The sequence below is a fragment of the Apium graveolens genome, chromosome 1, assembly GCF_009905375.1.
Source record: "Apium graveolens cultivar Ventura chromosome 1, ASM990537v1, whole genome shotgun sequence".
NCBI lineage: Eukaryota > Viridiplantae > Streptophyta > Magnoliopsida > Apiales > Apiaceae > Apium > Apium graveolens.
Window position 1 is genome coordinate 173577931 of NC_133647.1, and position 17641 is coordinate 173595571.

A 17641-nucleotide genomic window follows, 5' to 3' on the forward strand; every position below is an offset into this window, starting at 1 on the left:
AAACGAAACTCGAGTCAAACTAAAAAGTAGTGACCTATTTGATACATTTGGATGAAATGAGTGATCAATTTGATATTTTTCCCTAATTTTATCTGTCGTTAAAAGGAGTTGGATAGATACTAAAATGAAAGAATAACTAAAATAAAATGTAATAACGTCTATGATATATAATATGTAATTTCATTTTATGTTAAAAATGGGTGGGTTGGACAAACCAATATACAGATAATAAATATATTAAAACATATCCCGTCAAGAAGTTCACAAGTAGCACAACAAGTGCAAATTAAACAAACTAAAGAATGGTAAGCATTTTTAGCTATGCAATTAGCCGGTGAATTAAATAAAATGAAATTTCCGATTAAACGCAAAATTTTATGAGTTATCGGCCGGTGAATGAAATAAAAATAAAATTTCATATTAAGCGCAAAAACTCATCGGTAATGAAATCATGATTGCAGTAACATGTTAAGGAGTTTTGTCCTAAGAGTCTACCAAAACAACTATAATGTTTGAGTGATTCAATAAAAGCCCAACGAAATTTCAAGTAAACTAGCTGCAAGCTCCATGAATATGAATAGTAAGAAGCCGGGCATGCAGAGGAGAAGAGGTTTTAACTAAGCTACCACGACCATTGATCAATACTTGATTTAACCAGGGGTAAGAGTAAGGGTTTAATTATTAATGACATGTAAATATATTAACATCAACACACAACCTCCATAGAGCCAAATACCAAGTTTTATTACATTATAAGTTTTAAAGCCCCAAATCCTTTTCCATCTATTTATAAGAAATGACCCAACCTTACACAACATATAGTCATCCTAATGTCAAGTTAAGGGGCAAACTATCAATTTCTTAAGAAAGAGCCACAATTCTACCATCTTGCATTGTTCTTGGCCTTGTTCTCTCCGTACAATCGAAACAAACTAAAAGCTGAAATTGCGGAGAGTATCACCATGCTAAGGCTCACAAGCACAGCGCTCGCAATTCCTTCCCCGATTTGGTTACAGAATTTTCCATACATATTGCAGATCTTCATCCACTGCAATGCCGGCTCTCCTAGTTTTGCAAACAATGAACCTTGTGTGGCTGATGCAGTTGCTGCTAAGCACAAGTATGTCATCATCTGCATCATTGCACCGCAAAATTAACATAAAATGGTTTAAGATAGCAAAATAATTTCACAACAACTTGGGTAATCAAAGCATGTTTGGTAAGAATGTACAACCAACTGGTCAATAATAGTTGGTTGAGAACAGATGTTCATTTAATACTAGCAACTAAAACCAGCAACATATGTTACTATAAGTTTGGTAGACAGTATACTAAGTATGCATGTCAGATGTGTACACATAGCTACTCCATTACAGAAAATAAGGTATGGTCTTTGTTGTGAGATTTGTGACTCTATAAATGTGGTCACCAGCAAATCCGAACTTATCAGAAACCTCCATCAAAATTTTAGTTGAGCCTTCAATAAATGCTGGACTATTTAAGAATTGTCTACGCAGTATACTTACAGTTCAACAGTTAACTCAAAGATTTAATACTAACATGGAGTCTGTTCATACCTTCTGTAGTACTCTTTCACTGGCAATTTTTGTGTGATTTCTACAAGACTACATGACCATGCATATGTTTCTATGATATGATTTCCATCTATTTTATTACTCTTGCATATCGTTACCAACATTGTTAGTATTTGTTAAGTAATCGTTACCTTTTGTAATTAACCTTTTAAAAAATACCACAAATTGCAATCACCGGTGTTTTTCTGCATTTTTTGCACTACGTAAGTAGTCTAAACTTTAAGCCCAACAAAATAGAACTACAACCAAAGTATACTAACAAGTAACAACAATAACAAGTAACAACAATACTAAAGTATACTAACAATAATCGTAAACGATACATAATCAACACAATTATGCATTGAATAGAAGTACAAGAAGTTATATGGAACTCTCAAATCTGAAATGGACACATTTTTGGTAGAACATTTTCTGAAACAAAGGGCCAAAAGATTGTGTACTGGGTTCCAAAGTCCACTTTAAGCCTTTAATGATGTTAACTTGTAAGTTGTACCCATGTAATTAAATAGAGGAGCCTCATATTTCAATTTCTCTCCTACCCCCATGAATCCCAATATCGGTTATGATCATTCAATTTTAGTAAACATTGTTAAATCTCTGAAACAGGCTAATTTTGGTAAATATGGGCCAATAGATCAAGATAGATTGTTAAAACTTAGTAATTTAACAAGAAAAATTTTAGACTGAAAAACAGGAAGCAGGACGATTTAGTTCTGTAATTGTATGAGTTCGATTCTTACTCATCATCGTGTTATTGTGCTCCTTAAAAAGCTAAATGATGTACAAAAAAACAGAACCATGCTACAAATTGAAACATGTAGTGTGAACATTAGAACTTGAAGGATGAGTCCCCTGTAAGAGGATGATTATTAAGGTTTAATTACCTGATCGCCAGAAAAGATAGCCCAAGCCAAGGGCTTATTAAAGAGCACACTTCCTCTAACCATGCTCACTATACACCTCAACACATGTACCCCTGAGTAGGCTGCAGCTATCCCATTGGCTACCACCAAGAATCTGCCATCAACAATAACATTAGAGAAAGGGAGAGAGAGAGAGAGAGAGAGAGAGAGAGAGAGAGAGAGGATTACACAAGAGCTTTCATGTCTGTAAACTGAGCTTTCTTCTCCATTGAGAATATTTTTTTGACTTGAGTGTCAGTGCCAACAAGAACAGCAGTAACAAGAGCCAAAACACAAATTACACATCTCAATATCAACTCTCCAAGCTTAACTCTCCTATCAAACACCTTCATATCACTTCCATGATGTACTGCAACATTTCCAGGACTCACTCCAACTCCTAAATAACTCATGATCTCTTCCTCTTTTTCCCCCTATTTTATATACAATTTACAAATTATATAAGATGGGAGAAAACAAGAGAGACAAAAATGTCAAGGAGTGAAATGCAATACAATAAAATCCACATAGCTCCCCTATTTATATAGACTCTCCTAGCTACCAACCAATATTTGTTCTTTTTTATAATTTGTTTTTTTGCAATTATTTTATAACCACTTTAGGATTTTAGATATCTGGTGGTAGGGCTTTGCTGAAAGAATTTAATGTGCATGCGTACTTGCCCTGTGACAATGGTCTTCAACAAAATTTATTTTAAGGATGATCCAAGCTCAAATCTGAAATTGGAATCCTATACAAACTTGCAAAGATATTTTGGACCTTGTTAATATTTTATCTCCAACTCGAGAAACGCTTAGCAAAAATATCTTATGTGGCAAATATTATATATAATTTGGGTAAATTGTGAAACTCCACCATATAAAACTTTCAGTTAAAATTATAGCCAATATCCCCGTCTTTGCCAAATTTATCGAATCTGTCAAGAGGTATAACAAAACTGTAAATATAATTTTTGCGTTATAGCGAATTCCGTTAAAGCACATCAACTTACATATTCAGCAAAATTTACATAATCATTAATTTATACTCCCTCTGTCCCAATCTTTTTTTTACACTTTCCTTTTTGGGATGTCCCTTCCGATTCTTTAAATTTCAAAATTTTCCAAAAATTGTAAAGTTTTTATAATATAAAAAATAAACCCATCCACTGCTTACCTCCGCTGTACCCACTTTATACATAAAATATTAATTGGTCCACCACTTTACTCACCTTTTTAACTTTTTACCACTATTTTATCATTTTTCTTAATCTCCGTGTCCAAATCAAATATAAACAAATGGTTGGGACGGAGGAAATATAATTTTAGCCAACTATGAAAACTAACATCAATAGAGATGCTCATACTAAGAATTTTACATATTTATCCCGTGAAGAGAGGACTCCTCGATAAATCGAAATATGGCCAACAGTAGTTTGAATGAGGATCTAAATTCTAAACACTACACACAATGTATACTAGTACTAATCAATTATCCTATCAACTCCACTCGCACTAGTGTTAATATAGGGGTGTTCTACGTGATACTGTAAAATTAGTAATCAGTCGCATTATGTTTTGAGTTCGAAATGTCTTTATAGTTACAATGTATAGAGTTAGGGTCTACTTGACTCTGAGTTCGTGAACATTTATTTTGATTTTTTCACTTAACATATTAGATATCTAACTTAATTTTGATGAGGTTCGAGTTCTCGACCTCCTGTCGAGAAAAGTGGTCACTAATTTTGTCGATCTCCTGCTCGCAAGTTCATGAGCAGTTGATCATCGACAACTTGTACACATTACTTAAAAGTCCATAAATGTTACACAAATTTACACTCACGAACACTTCGTAGCAAATTATACCGTTGCTTACTCATTTAGTTTGTTCACAAATGCTTAACGATAAGATTTCGCCTTCCTAAATTTCATCTATAAAATATGTGATAACAATCTGAGATTAATATATATAATATAAGTGTGTGCGTGCGAATAATGTATGTGTAATAAATTGTGAATAAACTCTAAATCTGATAGGATATTATATAAGCTCGAGGAAACGTGTGCGCTAAGCCCCGTGAAAATTAAATTTAGGAAAAGTAGTCCGTGATTATTCAGACCAATTTTCTGTTACATTCGTGTCCGCACGTCACACACGGCAAGCTCGAAAACTTCGCAAGACTCAGATTTTCCCTCAAAAGCCCACAATTCCCACCCTGCGCGCCCGCATAGATGATAACGTAACACATAGCGCCCACATAGGTGATAATGTAACACATAACCAACATAAGTGAACACTACACATGTGTGTTGCTATTTAAAGGTACGGGAATTTCCTTTTCATTTCAATGTAAGACTTAAGAGTCACTAACAAACTTTTCGCCATCAAGAGAGCAATTTTGAATAATCATATCTCGTTTATTTTCAAGTCTTTTTGAGTGATTTAAAGTGCATCAGGAAACTCTCTCTCGGAAAAGAACGTTTTTCAAGCGCGTGCACGCAACAATTATACACTTAAATTGACTTGATAATGTGGGGTTAGAACCCACATTTTCCAACAAAACCATTAGCATAAATTCCTTTAAAAGTCTATTGTTATTTGACATTAACCAAAATTTTCACGAATTTACTTATCATGATAATAATATAAATATATTTTTCATGGACATTAAACGAATTCGAATTAATCAAAATTACCGCAATCATACTCAATCGATCATTGCTCTAACAATATCATTGTGCTCAAAATTGTTTTCATTTACAATTGGAGTTGAAATGAAATCAAAATTAGCTGAATCAAATGTTAATTGCCCGCAACTACAGTTCCGGCAGTGAATAACAGTCGAGTGGACACGTAAACATAGATCGGATGTGCGAATGCAAGAGGAAAGACGCGGAAGAACACATGTTGAAAGATGAGAGAGACAGCCATACATAACATTTAATGTAATCAAATCCAGGCAGTAAATACAGTCATAATTTAGCCTGACAATTGTTATCAATATAGACCTAAATATTATGACCATTTCCATTTTTTTAATTTCTGGGAAGGGGCAATAGTTCTTCTCCCAAGAACAAGGGAGGGATAAGGAGGACAAGTGTGCATTCTACATGTTACTAGTACTATTAAATCTACCATCTACTGTATTTATTATCCTCTCCTATGATCAGAATGTGTTAAAATCTAATTTTATAAATCTTACACTCTCCGTCCCCTTTTATTTGTTCACAAATTTTTATTCACAAAAAAAAAGTTTTTTTTTAAAAAAATCAATAGAACTATATTGTCAATACACCACAAAAAAGATAAACTCGACAAGTAAAATGAGACTGAGGTAAAATACGTGAAAAAGACAAACTGGATAATAAAATAGGACGGAGATAGTATTACTTAAATATTGTAAAAATACCATAGATGATTAATTGATCATATCGCCCTCTAATGATTCGATTTTCACTCGTCCGAAAATTACTAGAAAATAGATTATTATGATGTATAAAGTTCAAAATTTACTGAAGAAAATTATATTCCTCTATTGTGAAGAAAATTGTTTGCGGAGTGATTGAGGGAGGGGTTAGGTGTGCATTCTTGTGGTTGCGGCAACTGTATGCATCATTAATTCTTTATCTTCGAAAAGGCATGCAAATCATATCTTGCCTATCTCGAAGATGTTCACTATGTTTCTATGCAACTTCAGTTAAGGAGCCGGGAGTTGGTTGATGTTTTATTATGTTAGGAGCATGCACCTTTTGGGATGATGATCAAGTTGAACTTTTGGTTTCAAGAGCACTTTTTTTTTATTTAACAGAAAAAGTTGTGTAGTATAAAAAAAATTATATAAACCAACTATTAGGTGAGGTGTTACTCTGTGTCGACCTGATTGATTAGTGCTAGAGATAATCAGCTTTGATGGCACTTAAAGGGAATTCCATCTGTTGAAAAGAACCGGATAGGATACATTTTATGATTTTTATCTAACCTTAATTATTAATCGAAAATGCTAATTGTAATTGGTAGTGTTGGTGAGTAACGCGTGTTTCCAAGATAGACTGGACCATATTGAAGTGGTATAGATTAATGACAACTTTTGTGTTGTTACTTGTTAAGACTATAGCTCCTTTACTTCTGGACTTGTTTTTACATGAATATGGAAAATTTATAGCCTAGCTATGCAGTTTTTAGCACATGCCCAAAAATCCATCTCTCCTTTCATCTATTTAATAAAAACTTGATAACTTTTGCCTCCATATCATGTTATCAACCAATTCAATATACACCCATTCCTAACTCTAAATAAGTTAAGGTATGAAATTTGATCCTTTTGATCGTGATAAGCCCAATTCATAGCTAACACCTTAAGATTTTAGGAGAATTGATCACTTGACATGTTATCAGAGCTCAGCTTACGGGGTACAACTCGTGGTACTACAATATTCTCGGCCAGGTCACTTGACATAATGATTATCATTGATTTATTCATTTTTTACATATAGTCCTAATCTGAGCAGCGAGTAACAAAAATGAAAACGGATAATTGGTATAATTGAAATCGGTGATTTGGATGTAAAATCTGGGAATTTATGTGATGGGAAAAAATGGTGATTTGCATTAAATGTTCAAATTGCCGATTTGAAAAGCTCTCACGATTCTTATTTTAAGAGGTTCTTAAACGCAACTCACAAGTGTATAAGTATTTATGCGTGTGTGTGAAACCACATCTGCGGTGATCATGTATATGTCGAGATGGTCCTCCCAAGGTGATAGGAGTAAGCAAATTCTGATTTGGGTTTGTCGGGGGAGATGTTGTAATGACAATGCAAGTGTATGTCTGCGATGGCAAGTTGACGACGTCAATTTAGTGCAGACCCATACTTTGTGATCATGGCACTTGAGTAATTCTACAATGCCATCACTTTCAAGCTCCATCCTCAGATTAACCACTGTCGTGCGTATATTAACACTGTATTCTTCTTTGCGACAATTGGACAACATCCGTCTTCACAAAGATTGAAGACGGACCCAAGTTCCCAAACTTGTTAGAGGCTTTAAGTTGGAACCAAAATTATGGGCATCATTTGTCAGGAAGTAAATTCTTTATCTGTATTATTTTTATAAATAAACACTTGTTTATATATAAAAAATAAAAATTAACGAGGAAAAGGAAAAGTGAGAGGAATGCACATTTTATCCGTGCTTCTATTATTGTTCCCTCTAAATGATTTGAATCTGATCTAATTTGCAACATTATTTACTTGTTTGAACCACAAATTAACTATGTTGTGCTTTTTGCTTTTTAGAAGACGTGTACTATTGAAGAATGATTTATGAAGCAACTTGTTCTCTCAAAATTTTAGGGATATTTTCTTGCATCTACGATTGGATATATATTATAAATATCATGTTATAATATGAACAAACGCTGAGAGTGTTGAGAAAGACGGTGGATTCAAGAGGACAGGTGGAAAATGACGTCGCATCAGTCAACGAGTAAAAGGATTTTGGGAGATTAATCGGTAAAGGTTTTCCGATCATTCTCTATCGTTAGGTACTTCAATTGCGCGTTTCGTTGATCCAATCGAATTCTAGATTTAGAGTTTCAGATCTTATTTTTGCTCATCAGATCTGACAGTGTGTTTTAAAGTTACTATTATCTCTAATTGCAAATCAAGCGACTGGAAAAAAAAGCAGCATTAACATATTCTTTAGATCATAAATTGATGAATAGCTTTGTGTTATAAATAAGTCCCATGTGCACAGAACCGTGGGTTAAGATATGAATTATATGCTCAAATTCATGTCAATTAAATTCTTACATTATATATTTTGATGTATTATTATTTGTTAATTTTAACTTATAACACACGTCTACGTGCACATATAAGCCGGGGATTTTTGCTGAAAACAGTTTTCACAAATAAACTGAAAGTTTTTGCTGAAAACAGTTTTTTCATTTTTTGAGTGAAGGTAAAACTGCGTACTATATCATGTCCAAATAACGCTTAATGCTGTATTTACTGATTTTGTTTGTTTGTTTGGTCGTGTATCATTGAAGAATAAAGAAACCTACCCCTGCATTTACCTGCTCAGAAAATAAAATGCAAGCAATATCGCCCTTTCCGTCTGGATGACGCATTATTCATTTTGCAAAGGACACAGATTCAGGCCTATTTCCGATTACGAAGTTCATCAATTGAAGATACGATTTCATACAAGAAAAACTGAATTTCACACAGATCTGGACTTAAAACTATACGAACTAGAGTAGATCTATTCTGGCCTAAAGTTTTCAAAAACTGGCCGAACCAGGAGTTCATGATGGTCCAACCTGGGGAAAAAAACAGCAGGAATGACGAGGAACTTGCTAATTGCTGACATATGTAGACAGGAATATAAACATGAGATCCCAGGAAAGCAAGCGGCCATGAAATCATTGTACAAGAAGGGCTAGGTCCATATTATAAAAGCAACATAAAACAATCCATGAACCCATGCTTCAGGGGAAGTTCACTGCATGCTTAAAGCAAAACACATTGTACAAATATTCTCGAAGCCTCGGCCTCTTTACGTTTGGAATTCTCTGAGGCTACGTAAAAGTCTACAGACTCTGTAATATTCATATTTCACAGCTATATGTTTTGGGCCAAGTTATCAACTCACTCAAGGGAGAGCACCAAGAGAGTGGTGACTACTGGATTGGCCCTCTTTTGAGGGTACACTGTACATATTCTTAAGCAGATCCTGGATCTTGCTATACATTAGCATCTGCGAAGTGTCATTTCCACTGGCACTGCTTTGAGTTTGCGATGCTTTTGAACTCTCTTGAAGCTTAATCTTTTCAAACAGATACTGCTTCTCAGCTTCCGCCTCGTTCAAACGTTGTTTGAGATACCTAGTTGCATAATCCTCCTCCGATTTTTCTGATTTAGCTAGTACAATCCTCTGTATCCTTTCCGATTCACGTCTAGCCTCACTAGCCTTTAGATCAAACATATCAGCCTCAGCCTGCTTGAGCCGTACAATGCTATCAAGTTCATCAATCTGCTGCTTTTTTCTCTGACGATCCATTTTCAGTGCTGTCACCTCCCTAGCTTTATCCTTGAGCTCTTGATCACAAGCCTCAACAGCCAGTCGGGCTTTCTTCACCATCCGCAACTTCTCCTCTTCCACCATCTCCATTTTTTTAACAGCTTCCTGAACAACATCAGCAATCCGGTTGAACGCCTCCTGGGGGGCTATAAGGCCCCCACCTTCCTCACTTTCTGAACTCTTTAGAGGGTCCACCTCAAATTCTGTACAAGTAAAAAAACTGTCATCAATTTATTTACTGCTTAAATATTAAATGACCTTGCCTGTTATAGCAATAATCAAATTTGCAAAGAGCCCAACTAAGAACTGCAATGGTAAACAGTTATCTAATCATATGATGAAAGCTATGTAAGAAAGAAGTTTATATTACAGTCTAGCTCTCCTTACTAACAATTATCCAAGTCAGATCATTATATAATAAGTATATTCTAAAACTCAAACTAAGCAAAGACAGGAAAAAACTAAAATTGATTATCTATCCTTTTTATGTTTTAGATTTCTATATTGCATAACTTATGATAATGGTTTAAGAATTTGATGAAATGCTTTGGAAATACAACCAAGCTAAATAGTTTTAACAGTTTATACTGATGAAACAGACATCAATGCGCGGTATGTATATATTGAGACTTGACACTCTTGCACAAAACAGAATGAACTCGGTAAGGACTTCAATACTAATAATCTTATCCAGAATATAATTAAAAAATAGAAAAAAGTCAGCAGTTCTTAAGGTTTTAGCTTGAAACCATACCTTGAAAAAACATTAATACAGCTCTACAAACCACAGGGTCTGCGAGCCCTCCTTTCAGTTTATCAATGAGTTCTTCGCACTTCCAGAACAATTTTCTACCCTTTGAATCCTCACTCCCACGGAAAATTCTACCCACAAAGTCAAGTTCTCTAATCAGTGCTTCCCGATCCCAGCTTGGTGCACAGCTCATAAATACATCTTTTACCCACCCAAATAGCTCAGATGTTCTATTACAAGCCCGACACCTGAAAATCATTTCAGGTAAGCCTGCACCAGTCTTCACAGAAGGTCCCATGCCAATATGTCCATTGCGGATAGCACAGTCTGTGTGAGTCCAGTGATTACACAAATCACAACCAATCCAACGACATGTATTCACCTCAAAATCAAACTTATTGCAAATTAAACACATGCAAAGGTTACAGAAACCATTTCTCTTCGAACAAGCATCACAAGTACAGTCCTCGGCAGGAAGTAGACTTCCACATGATATGTTACGGCACCTTTTGTATAAAAAAACTTCAATCAAAGACGCTTGAGAAAGACTAACGCTTGGATGAAGAAATGCCTGAATTGCAGTTCTAATAGCTACTAAAATCTCAAGCTGGACCCTATGTGCCATTCTCAGAGTTTTCTCTGTCAAATCACTCCGACTCTGGATTAACTTTTGTAAAAACAGAAACTCTTCCCTATGCTGTGAACCACCTGTTCCCTCAAGCAGACCCCGAACCTCGTTCTTTAGCTTCTCTAGAAATTCGTCAGGCAGACGTTGCATTTTCTCAGCAATGCTATCGACTCTTTCTCTGACTATGTCACGGAGAGACATCCTATCCGAGCTAGAAACATTGCGAGTGACCGAATGCTCAGTAAACCCATTCTCCCTTTCCTTCTCCAATTTTTGAGCCAGTAATGCATCAGCATTTGCGTTTGGCCAAGTTTCACGTGAACTGGCACTCTCTGTTGGGGACTCACGGACCTGATCAGAATTAGACATACGCTCCTGAACACTGGGAGAACCAGAAGCATCTAACAAAGGTAGAGAGAATGAAGTTGGTAATCCGCCTCCAGAACGCAGTTGTTGACGCGGTGGAAGCATTCTAGGAGAAGGCTGATGATTCAAATTCGATCCAGAAGATGTTCCCATAAACAAACAGACAGTTCAATCCTACACCACATAAATAAAAATTTCCAATTCAGGACTTCAAGCCGAAGTTGATCACAATGTAGTATCTATTTCCAATATAAACCAAATAGAACCACAAATAACCTACACATCAGTAGTCTGAAAACACTATGCAACATAAAGTAAATAGCAATTAAAAGTCACTGTCACCTGTACACATTTTTTCAACTCGGGTGAATTCCCAAAACTTTAAAGCAAAAAAACCATAGGAAACTAGCTCACACCATCTCACAGGTAGCGGAAATGCAACAGAAATGTAATAAATCACCAAAATTTCCAATCTCTCTCTCTCTCTCTCTCTCCCCCCCCTCTCTCTCCCCCTCTCCCTCCCTCTCTCTCAATGTCTCTCAAAACAGAAATGTGGGAAATCACCCAAATTTCCAATCTTTCTCCCCCTCTCCCTCTCCCCCTCCCTATCTCTCTCATTCCCTCTCTCTCTCTCCCCCCCCCCCTCTCCTTCTCCCTCCCTCCCTCCCTCCTTCTCTCACCCACCCACACAAACAGAACGTATAACAGTCACAATTCACACCTACATATATAACATCAAACATAAACTATTTACACCTACATATAACAATATAACAGTAACATCATATGCAACAATACACACACATACATAACACCACATGTAAATTATACAAAAGCAAAAGATAATTAAAAGTAACCATAATCATCAGAATCACAAACACTCATAAATAAAACAGCTTAAATCATAATAAAACAAGATCTAGGGTTTTAAACACTCACCAGAAATAGCAGAAATGAAGCAAAGAGAACAAAAGGGGTTACAATTAAAGTGAAGATGAAGCCTTTCCAATGATTTTCCCCTTGAAATCAGCTACGAATAAACCCCAATTGAGCTCTGTGATTTTACAAAAGTAACGTTGAAGAGGAGAGAGAAGATAATAAGGAGATGATATGATTACCGGGTGAGCCGGTAAACAGTCAACTTTCCGCGTCAACTCAACTATGGTTGTGTTGTATATATGCAACATGCAAGCGACTTTGGTTACGTCCTGTTTCCGCGGCTTTGACCTATTGACTTTGAGTAGTTACGTAAGGATCTTGTTCCCGGATAAATCGTGGGTTCGGGAACGATTATTTCACGGTCAGGATTTAATAAAAAATTAGCGGGTCCGTGCATAATATTCCCGGAATATTATCCGCATAAAGGGTAAATATTTTCACGGATATTTTGCGCAGAAAGGCCAGAAATTTCAGCTAACAAAATCTTAAACGGTCACAATTTACTCTTTGTGACTTTTGAAGTTAATTGGAGAGCTAAATTGGGGGATTTCTTGAAATTTTTCATCATTGTTCACTACTTGCATTGGGTAAGTTAAAAATCTTACTTTTTTGTTATTTTCATTATGGATAAGATATTTGATAGATTTGAAGATAGAAAAGTTTTGAACAAAAGTGATAAAAATGTTCATAATGTAGTAAATATTGATGTTGATAATAGTAGTGGTAGTTGCTTGCGTTATGATAATGTAGATTATTTGAATCTTGTTGATGATTGTGATGGGGATGTTTTTGTTAGTGAAGATGTGTTTGAAAATGAAATTTTGCACGAGAGTAGTGATTTTATGCATGATAGTAGTGAGAAAAGGGATAAGAGTGTTCTTGAAGAAGAAAATACCGTAATTCCTTTCTTGAGTCAAAATTTTCCTAATTTAGTAGTCGCGGAGAATGTAATTAGGGCCTACGCTTTGAAAAATGGGTTTGCAATTAAGATTCAAAATACACAAAGACGTGTGGACGAATCAATATATGCCCGTACATATGTTTGTAATTTAAAGAGAGAAAATCGTGATAAAGAACCCCTCGAGGATGATGGAATTTTGATCGGAAGTGTTGGTAGTACAAAGAAGAAAAGACGTAGAGATAAACTTCCTAGAAATGGATGTAAATTTAGAATTTATGTAATTAATAGGAGAAATACAAGTCATTGGGAGATAACTTCCTTGGCGTTAAAACACAATCATGATGTTGTGTCATCGTCTAAGATGAGTTTGATTATAAGGGAGCGACATGAAACCACCGCCCAACGTAATTTAATCAATAGCTTTCATGTTTCGGGCATCCAACCTAGACAACAAATAAATATAACAATTTGGGTGTGAATGATACTCAAGCGGGATTGGATTTGTTACATCGGTTAGAAGAGGAAAGTGGAAGAATTTTTTTTATTAGGACTCTAATTGATGGAGAAGGAAGATTGAGGTGTCTTCTATGGGTTGATCCTCGGTCGTTGTTGGCATACAAAAATTTTATTGATGTAGTTATGTTCGATACAACATATCGAACAAATAGGTAGGTTATGCCGTTTGTGCCTTTCACCGGGGTGAACTTTCCCTACCAATCGGTTCTCTTTGCATTTGCACTATTGTGTGATGAATTGAAGATTATATTTGATTGGGTGTTGAGTACTTGGTTAGAGGACGTTGAATGAAAAGAATCTTTGGCTATTATCACCGATCAAGATCAGGCCATAGCGCGGGCAATTCAATCTCAACTACCGGACATGACACATTTGTTGTGTTCGTGGCACATTAATAACAAATTCCAAGAGAAGCTCTCAACTTAATATGTTAGGAGAAATTGATGATATCAGTATATAAACTATCAGAGTTTATTATCAATATTTGATATCAGTATTTACTGAAGGTGACGTCATCGATATCTGTCTATCGGTATTTGATGATCAACATTTGACAATCAGTATTTAGTCACATCAGTAGATATTAAAGAAGGAAAAGGATTACAGAATTCAAGGCGGTGAAGGACTTTACTTACAGAAGCAATCATACATGGATATGCATTAGGTTTCCTTATTGTAATAGAATAGGATTCCTTATTGATTGTGTAACTGTGCACTATATAAGCATAAATTAGGTTTACTCTATATGAGTTATGAATTGTTATATCTTTCAGATAACCTAGCAGCTCTTAAGGATAATTGTTCATTCTTTGAGAGAGTACTTTTGTAACAGTTTTTATCTGATTAATATAAAAACTGTTGATTCTGTTAAGCTTTATCGAATTGTTTGCATAAACTGTATTCACCCCCTTCTATAGTTATATTACAGACCTAAAAATTGGTATCAGAGCTTGCTGTTGATATACAAAAGTTTAAGATTTGAAAATCAATCTTTAATGGCAGACAAAGAACCACAACAACAGAATTCACCACCACCCCCGACCACACCACATATTAACAATAATATGAGTAGGTATGAGGCTATCAAGATTCCGATCCTAAAGATACATGAATATCAAATCTGGAAGGTTTAGATGGCCATGTGTTTGGAAGCTACAAATCCTGAATATCTAAGCAGGATTTATGATGGTCCTCATAGGCCAATGAAGTTGGCAGTAGCAGTTGCTGGTCAAGAAGAAAAGATGGTTGATAAACCAAGAAGGACTACACTGCAGATGATCTATCATCAATCATGAAGGATGCAAAAGTAAGACATATCTTGCATAGCAATCTTGATAGTGTTATGTCCAACAGGGTTATTGGATTAAAACAGCAAAGGAAATCTGGGATGCTTTAGAAGTAAAGTGTCAAGGTACTACAACTATCAATAAAAATAGGAGGACAGTACTTACTCAGGAATATGAGCACTTTGACTCAAGAGATAATGAGTCCTAAACTGAGATCTATGATAGATTTCAAAAGCTTTTGAATGAATTTTCTCTTGTCAACAAGGAATATGACTTAGAGGACTCAAACTTGAAGTTTCCACTTGCACTCCCTGAAAAGTGGGACTTTAAGGTCACACCAATAAGGAATAATTATAAAATTGAAGAAATATCTCTAGATGAGATCTATGGTATTTGAAAACTTATGAACTAGAGATGGAGCAAATAAGCAAGATAAAAGGATCAAAAACTAGACCAAATGCACTTAGAGTTGAAGAGAAGCCAAATGAGAAAGCTGGGAGAAAAGGTTAATCCAAAGAAAAAGCTATGATTGCAAAGTCTGATAGTGAGTCATCAAACTCTGATGATAATTCAAATACTAACAGTGAATCAGATACTGATAGTGATCATGACAACAATGAAGACATGGAACAAATGGTTGCTCTATTGGTTAAAAGCTTCAAGAATATGGTTTACAAGAACTTCAAGAAAGGGAAAAGGTTTTCTAGAAAGGGTTCCAGTTCCTCAAACTCTGATAAGAGGAATGACAGTAGAAATACTGATCGGAAGGAATCAAAGTCTGGAAAATTTGACAAGTCAAAGGAAATATGCTATAACTGTGATGGAATTGGACACTTTGCAGCTGACTGCAGAAAGCCAAAGGCTGAGAAGAAACAAGCCTTGATCATATAGAAGATAAACTGGGATGATTCATCAGATTCAGATGATGGTGTTAACTATGCCCTCATGGAAAATGCTGAAACTGCTAAATTAAAGGTATCTCAAACCACTCTTGCTTTTGATACTGATGATATCTCTGAATTAAGATTGTTTCTTAAATCTCTGCATGTTAGTTATAGGGATCAAACTTTAGAGAATAATAGAAACAAGAGTGAAAACTATGAGTTAAAGAAAAGGAATGATCACCTAGAAATTGAGTTACTTTCCATGCTAGAAATTAAAAAAAAAATAGCTAATGCTATTTATGTTAAAGAAAGATTATTAGAAAAACATGCTTATCTAGAAAAGAAGCTAGCTAAAGAAAGAGAAGTTATTAAGCTTGTACTAATTCAGGAAAAACAACTCAGGAAATTTTAGAGAATGGTTGTTGGGGATTAGGATTAGGATATGCAAATAGATCTAATTCTGATAAGAAAAATAGAAAAGAAACTGAGAAGGTTAAACCAACAAATACTAATAAAAAGGGTATACTGAACAAAGTTCAGCTGAAGCACATTAAGTTTAATTCAAGTGCTGATATTGTTAAGTCAATTCATGAGGTAGGTTAAACCTCAGAACCTAAATCAAACTTAAATACTAATAAGAGTGAACAAGTTCACACAAGATCATTAAATATTGGTTTAATGATTCAGGACAACTTAAGCAAAAATCTAATGGAATTACACATGAAAGATAAGGAGAAAAAGCCTAGGAAAAGTAGAATTGGTAAAGTAGGTGTTAATGAAAATGGTACTTATAAAACTATTCTCAATATATATAGAAATACATGCTTGAACTGTGGGAGTACTAATCATCTTGCTAATTATTGCAGGAAGAATAAAGAGATAAATATTGTTCCTCCTAAATCATAGTTTAGGAATAGAACAGTTAGATATAAACCACAAAATCCTTGTTTTCATTGTGGTAGTGTGTGGCATTCTATTTATACATGTAAAGAGTATCACATTTTATATTATGATTATTATGAACTGAAACCCTCTTTAAATAAAACAAAATCTGTTTCTGCAGGTGTAAATACTGATAATAAGAATGTTAACATAAACTTTGATATGAAGTCTTCTATTGCATATGTTAACAAACTTAAAAAGGCCAAAGGATCCAAGCAAGTCTGGGTCCTTAAAATCACTAATTGATTTAAAAACTAATTGCAGGGTAACATGAGAAATTCTGTAGTCTTGGATAGTGGATGCTCAAGACACATGACTGGTTATAAATCCCTGAAATCAGAGTTTAAGGAGAGGTTGGCCTAAGTGTTTCTTATGGAGATGACAACTTAGGAAAAATCTTGGGATATGGAAAAATCAAAATTGGGAATGTCATCATTGAACATGTAGCTCTGGTTGCAGGACTCAAGCATAATTTGATCAGTGTGAGTCAGATCTGTGATAAAGGTTACCATGTGAATTTATATGAAGAACATTGTGAAATTGTCAGTAAGTCTGATGGCAAGATTGCAATGACCGGTGTAAGACATGGTAACTTATATGAAGTTAGGGTCTGTTAGGGCTGAAACACGCGCTAATGGTCATGCAAGTATACACGATCGAAAGTAATATAAATTAAATTCTAGTTCGTTCCCACATGGATTGGTTTAGGTTAATTTCAATCAATGTATCTATGCAACACTGGTATGGTTATTATCCAATGCTAAGACAAATAACAAATTGAGGTTATTTATAACTACAATTAACTAAGAGATTATACTAAAGAACCTCAACTAAGAGATTAA

The 17641-nt window shown here is 35.1% G+C and overlaps 2 protein-coding genes across 2 annotated transcripts; both read right to left on the bottom strand.

Moving 5' to 3' along the window:
• Positions 1 to 651: 651 nt before the first annotated feature.
• LOC141671252 (CASP-like protein 2B2) lies at positions 652 to 3015 on the bottom strand. Its single transcript, XM_074477423.1, has 3 exons — positions 2690 to 3015; positions 2483 to 2615; positions 652 to 1132 (listed from the first exon to the last, which is right to left on the bottom strand). The coding sequence occupies exons 1-3, from the start codon at positions 2911 to 2913 to the stop codon at positions 881 to 883; spliced, it is 609 nt and encodes a 202-aa protein (XP_074333524.1). The 5' UTR covers positions 2914 to 3015; the 3' UTR covers positions 652 to 880.
• Positions 3016 to 8878: 5863 nt separating this feature from the next.
• Positions 8879 to 12475, bottom strand: LOC141671258 (OBERON-like protein). Its single transcript, XM_074477435.1, has 3 exons — positions 12271 to 12475; positions 10341 to 11505; positions 8879 to 9789 (listed from the first exon to the last, which is right to left on the bottom strand). Exons 2-3 carry the CDS (start codon positions 11482 to 11484, stop codon positions 9158 to 9160), a joined length of 1776 nt encoding a protein of 591 aa, XP_074333536.1. The 5' UTR covers positions 11485 to 11505; positions 12271 to 12475; the 3' UTR covers positions 8879 to 9157.
• Positions 12476 to 17641: the final 5166 nt, after the last annotated feature.

Bases quoted from the DNA above. Each gene is read 5' to 3' on its own strand.
- LOC141671252 (XM_074477423.1), bottom strand. From the start codon at position 2,913: ATGAGTTATTTAGGAGTTGGAGTGAGTCCTGGAAATGTTGCAGTACAT. The intron at 2,616-2,689 runs GTAATCCTCTCT...TGTTGATGGCAG, and splicing joins ACAGACATGAAAGCTCTTGT to ATTCTTGGTGGTAGCCAATG. The intron at 1,133-2,482 runs GTAATTAAACCT...GCAATGATGCAG, and splicing joins CTATCTTTTCTGGCGATCAG to ATGATGACATACTTGTGCTT.
- LOC141671258 (XM_074477435.1), bottom strand. From the start codon at position 11,484: ATGGGAACATCTTCTGGATCGAATTTGAATCATCAGCCTTCTCCTAGA. The intron at 9,790-10,340 runs GTATGGTTTCAA...TTACTTGTACAG, and splicing joins TGTATTAATGTTTTTTCAAG to AATTTGAGGTGGACCCTCTA.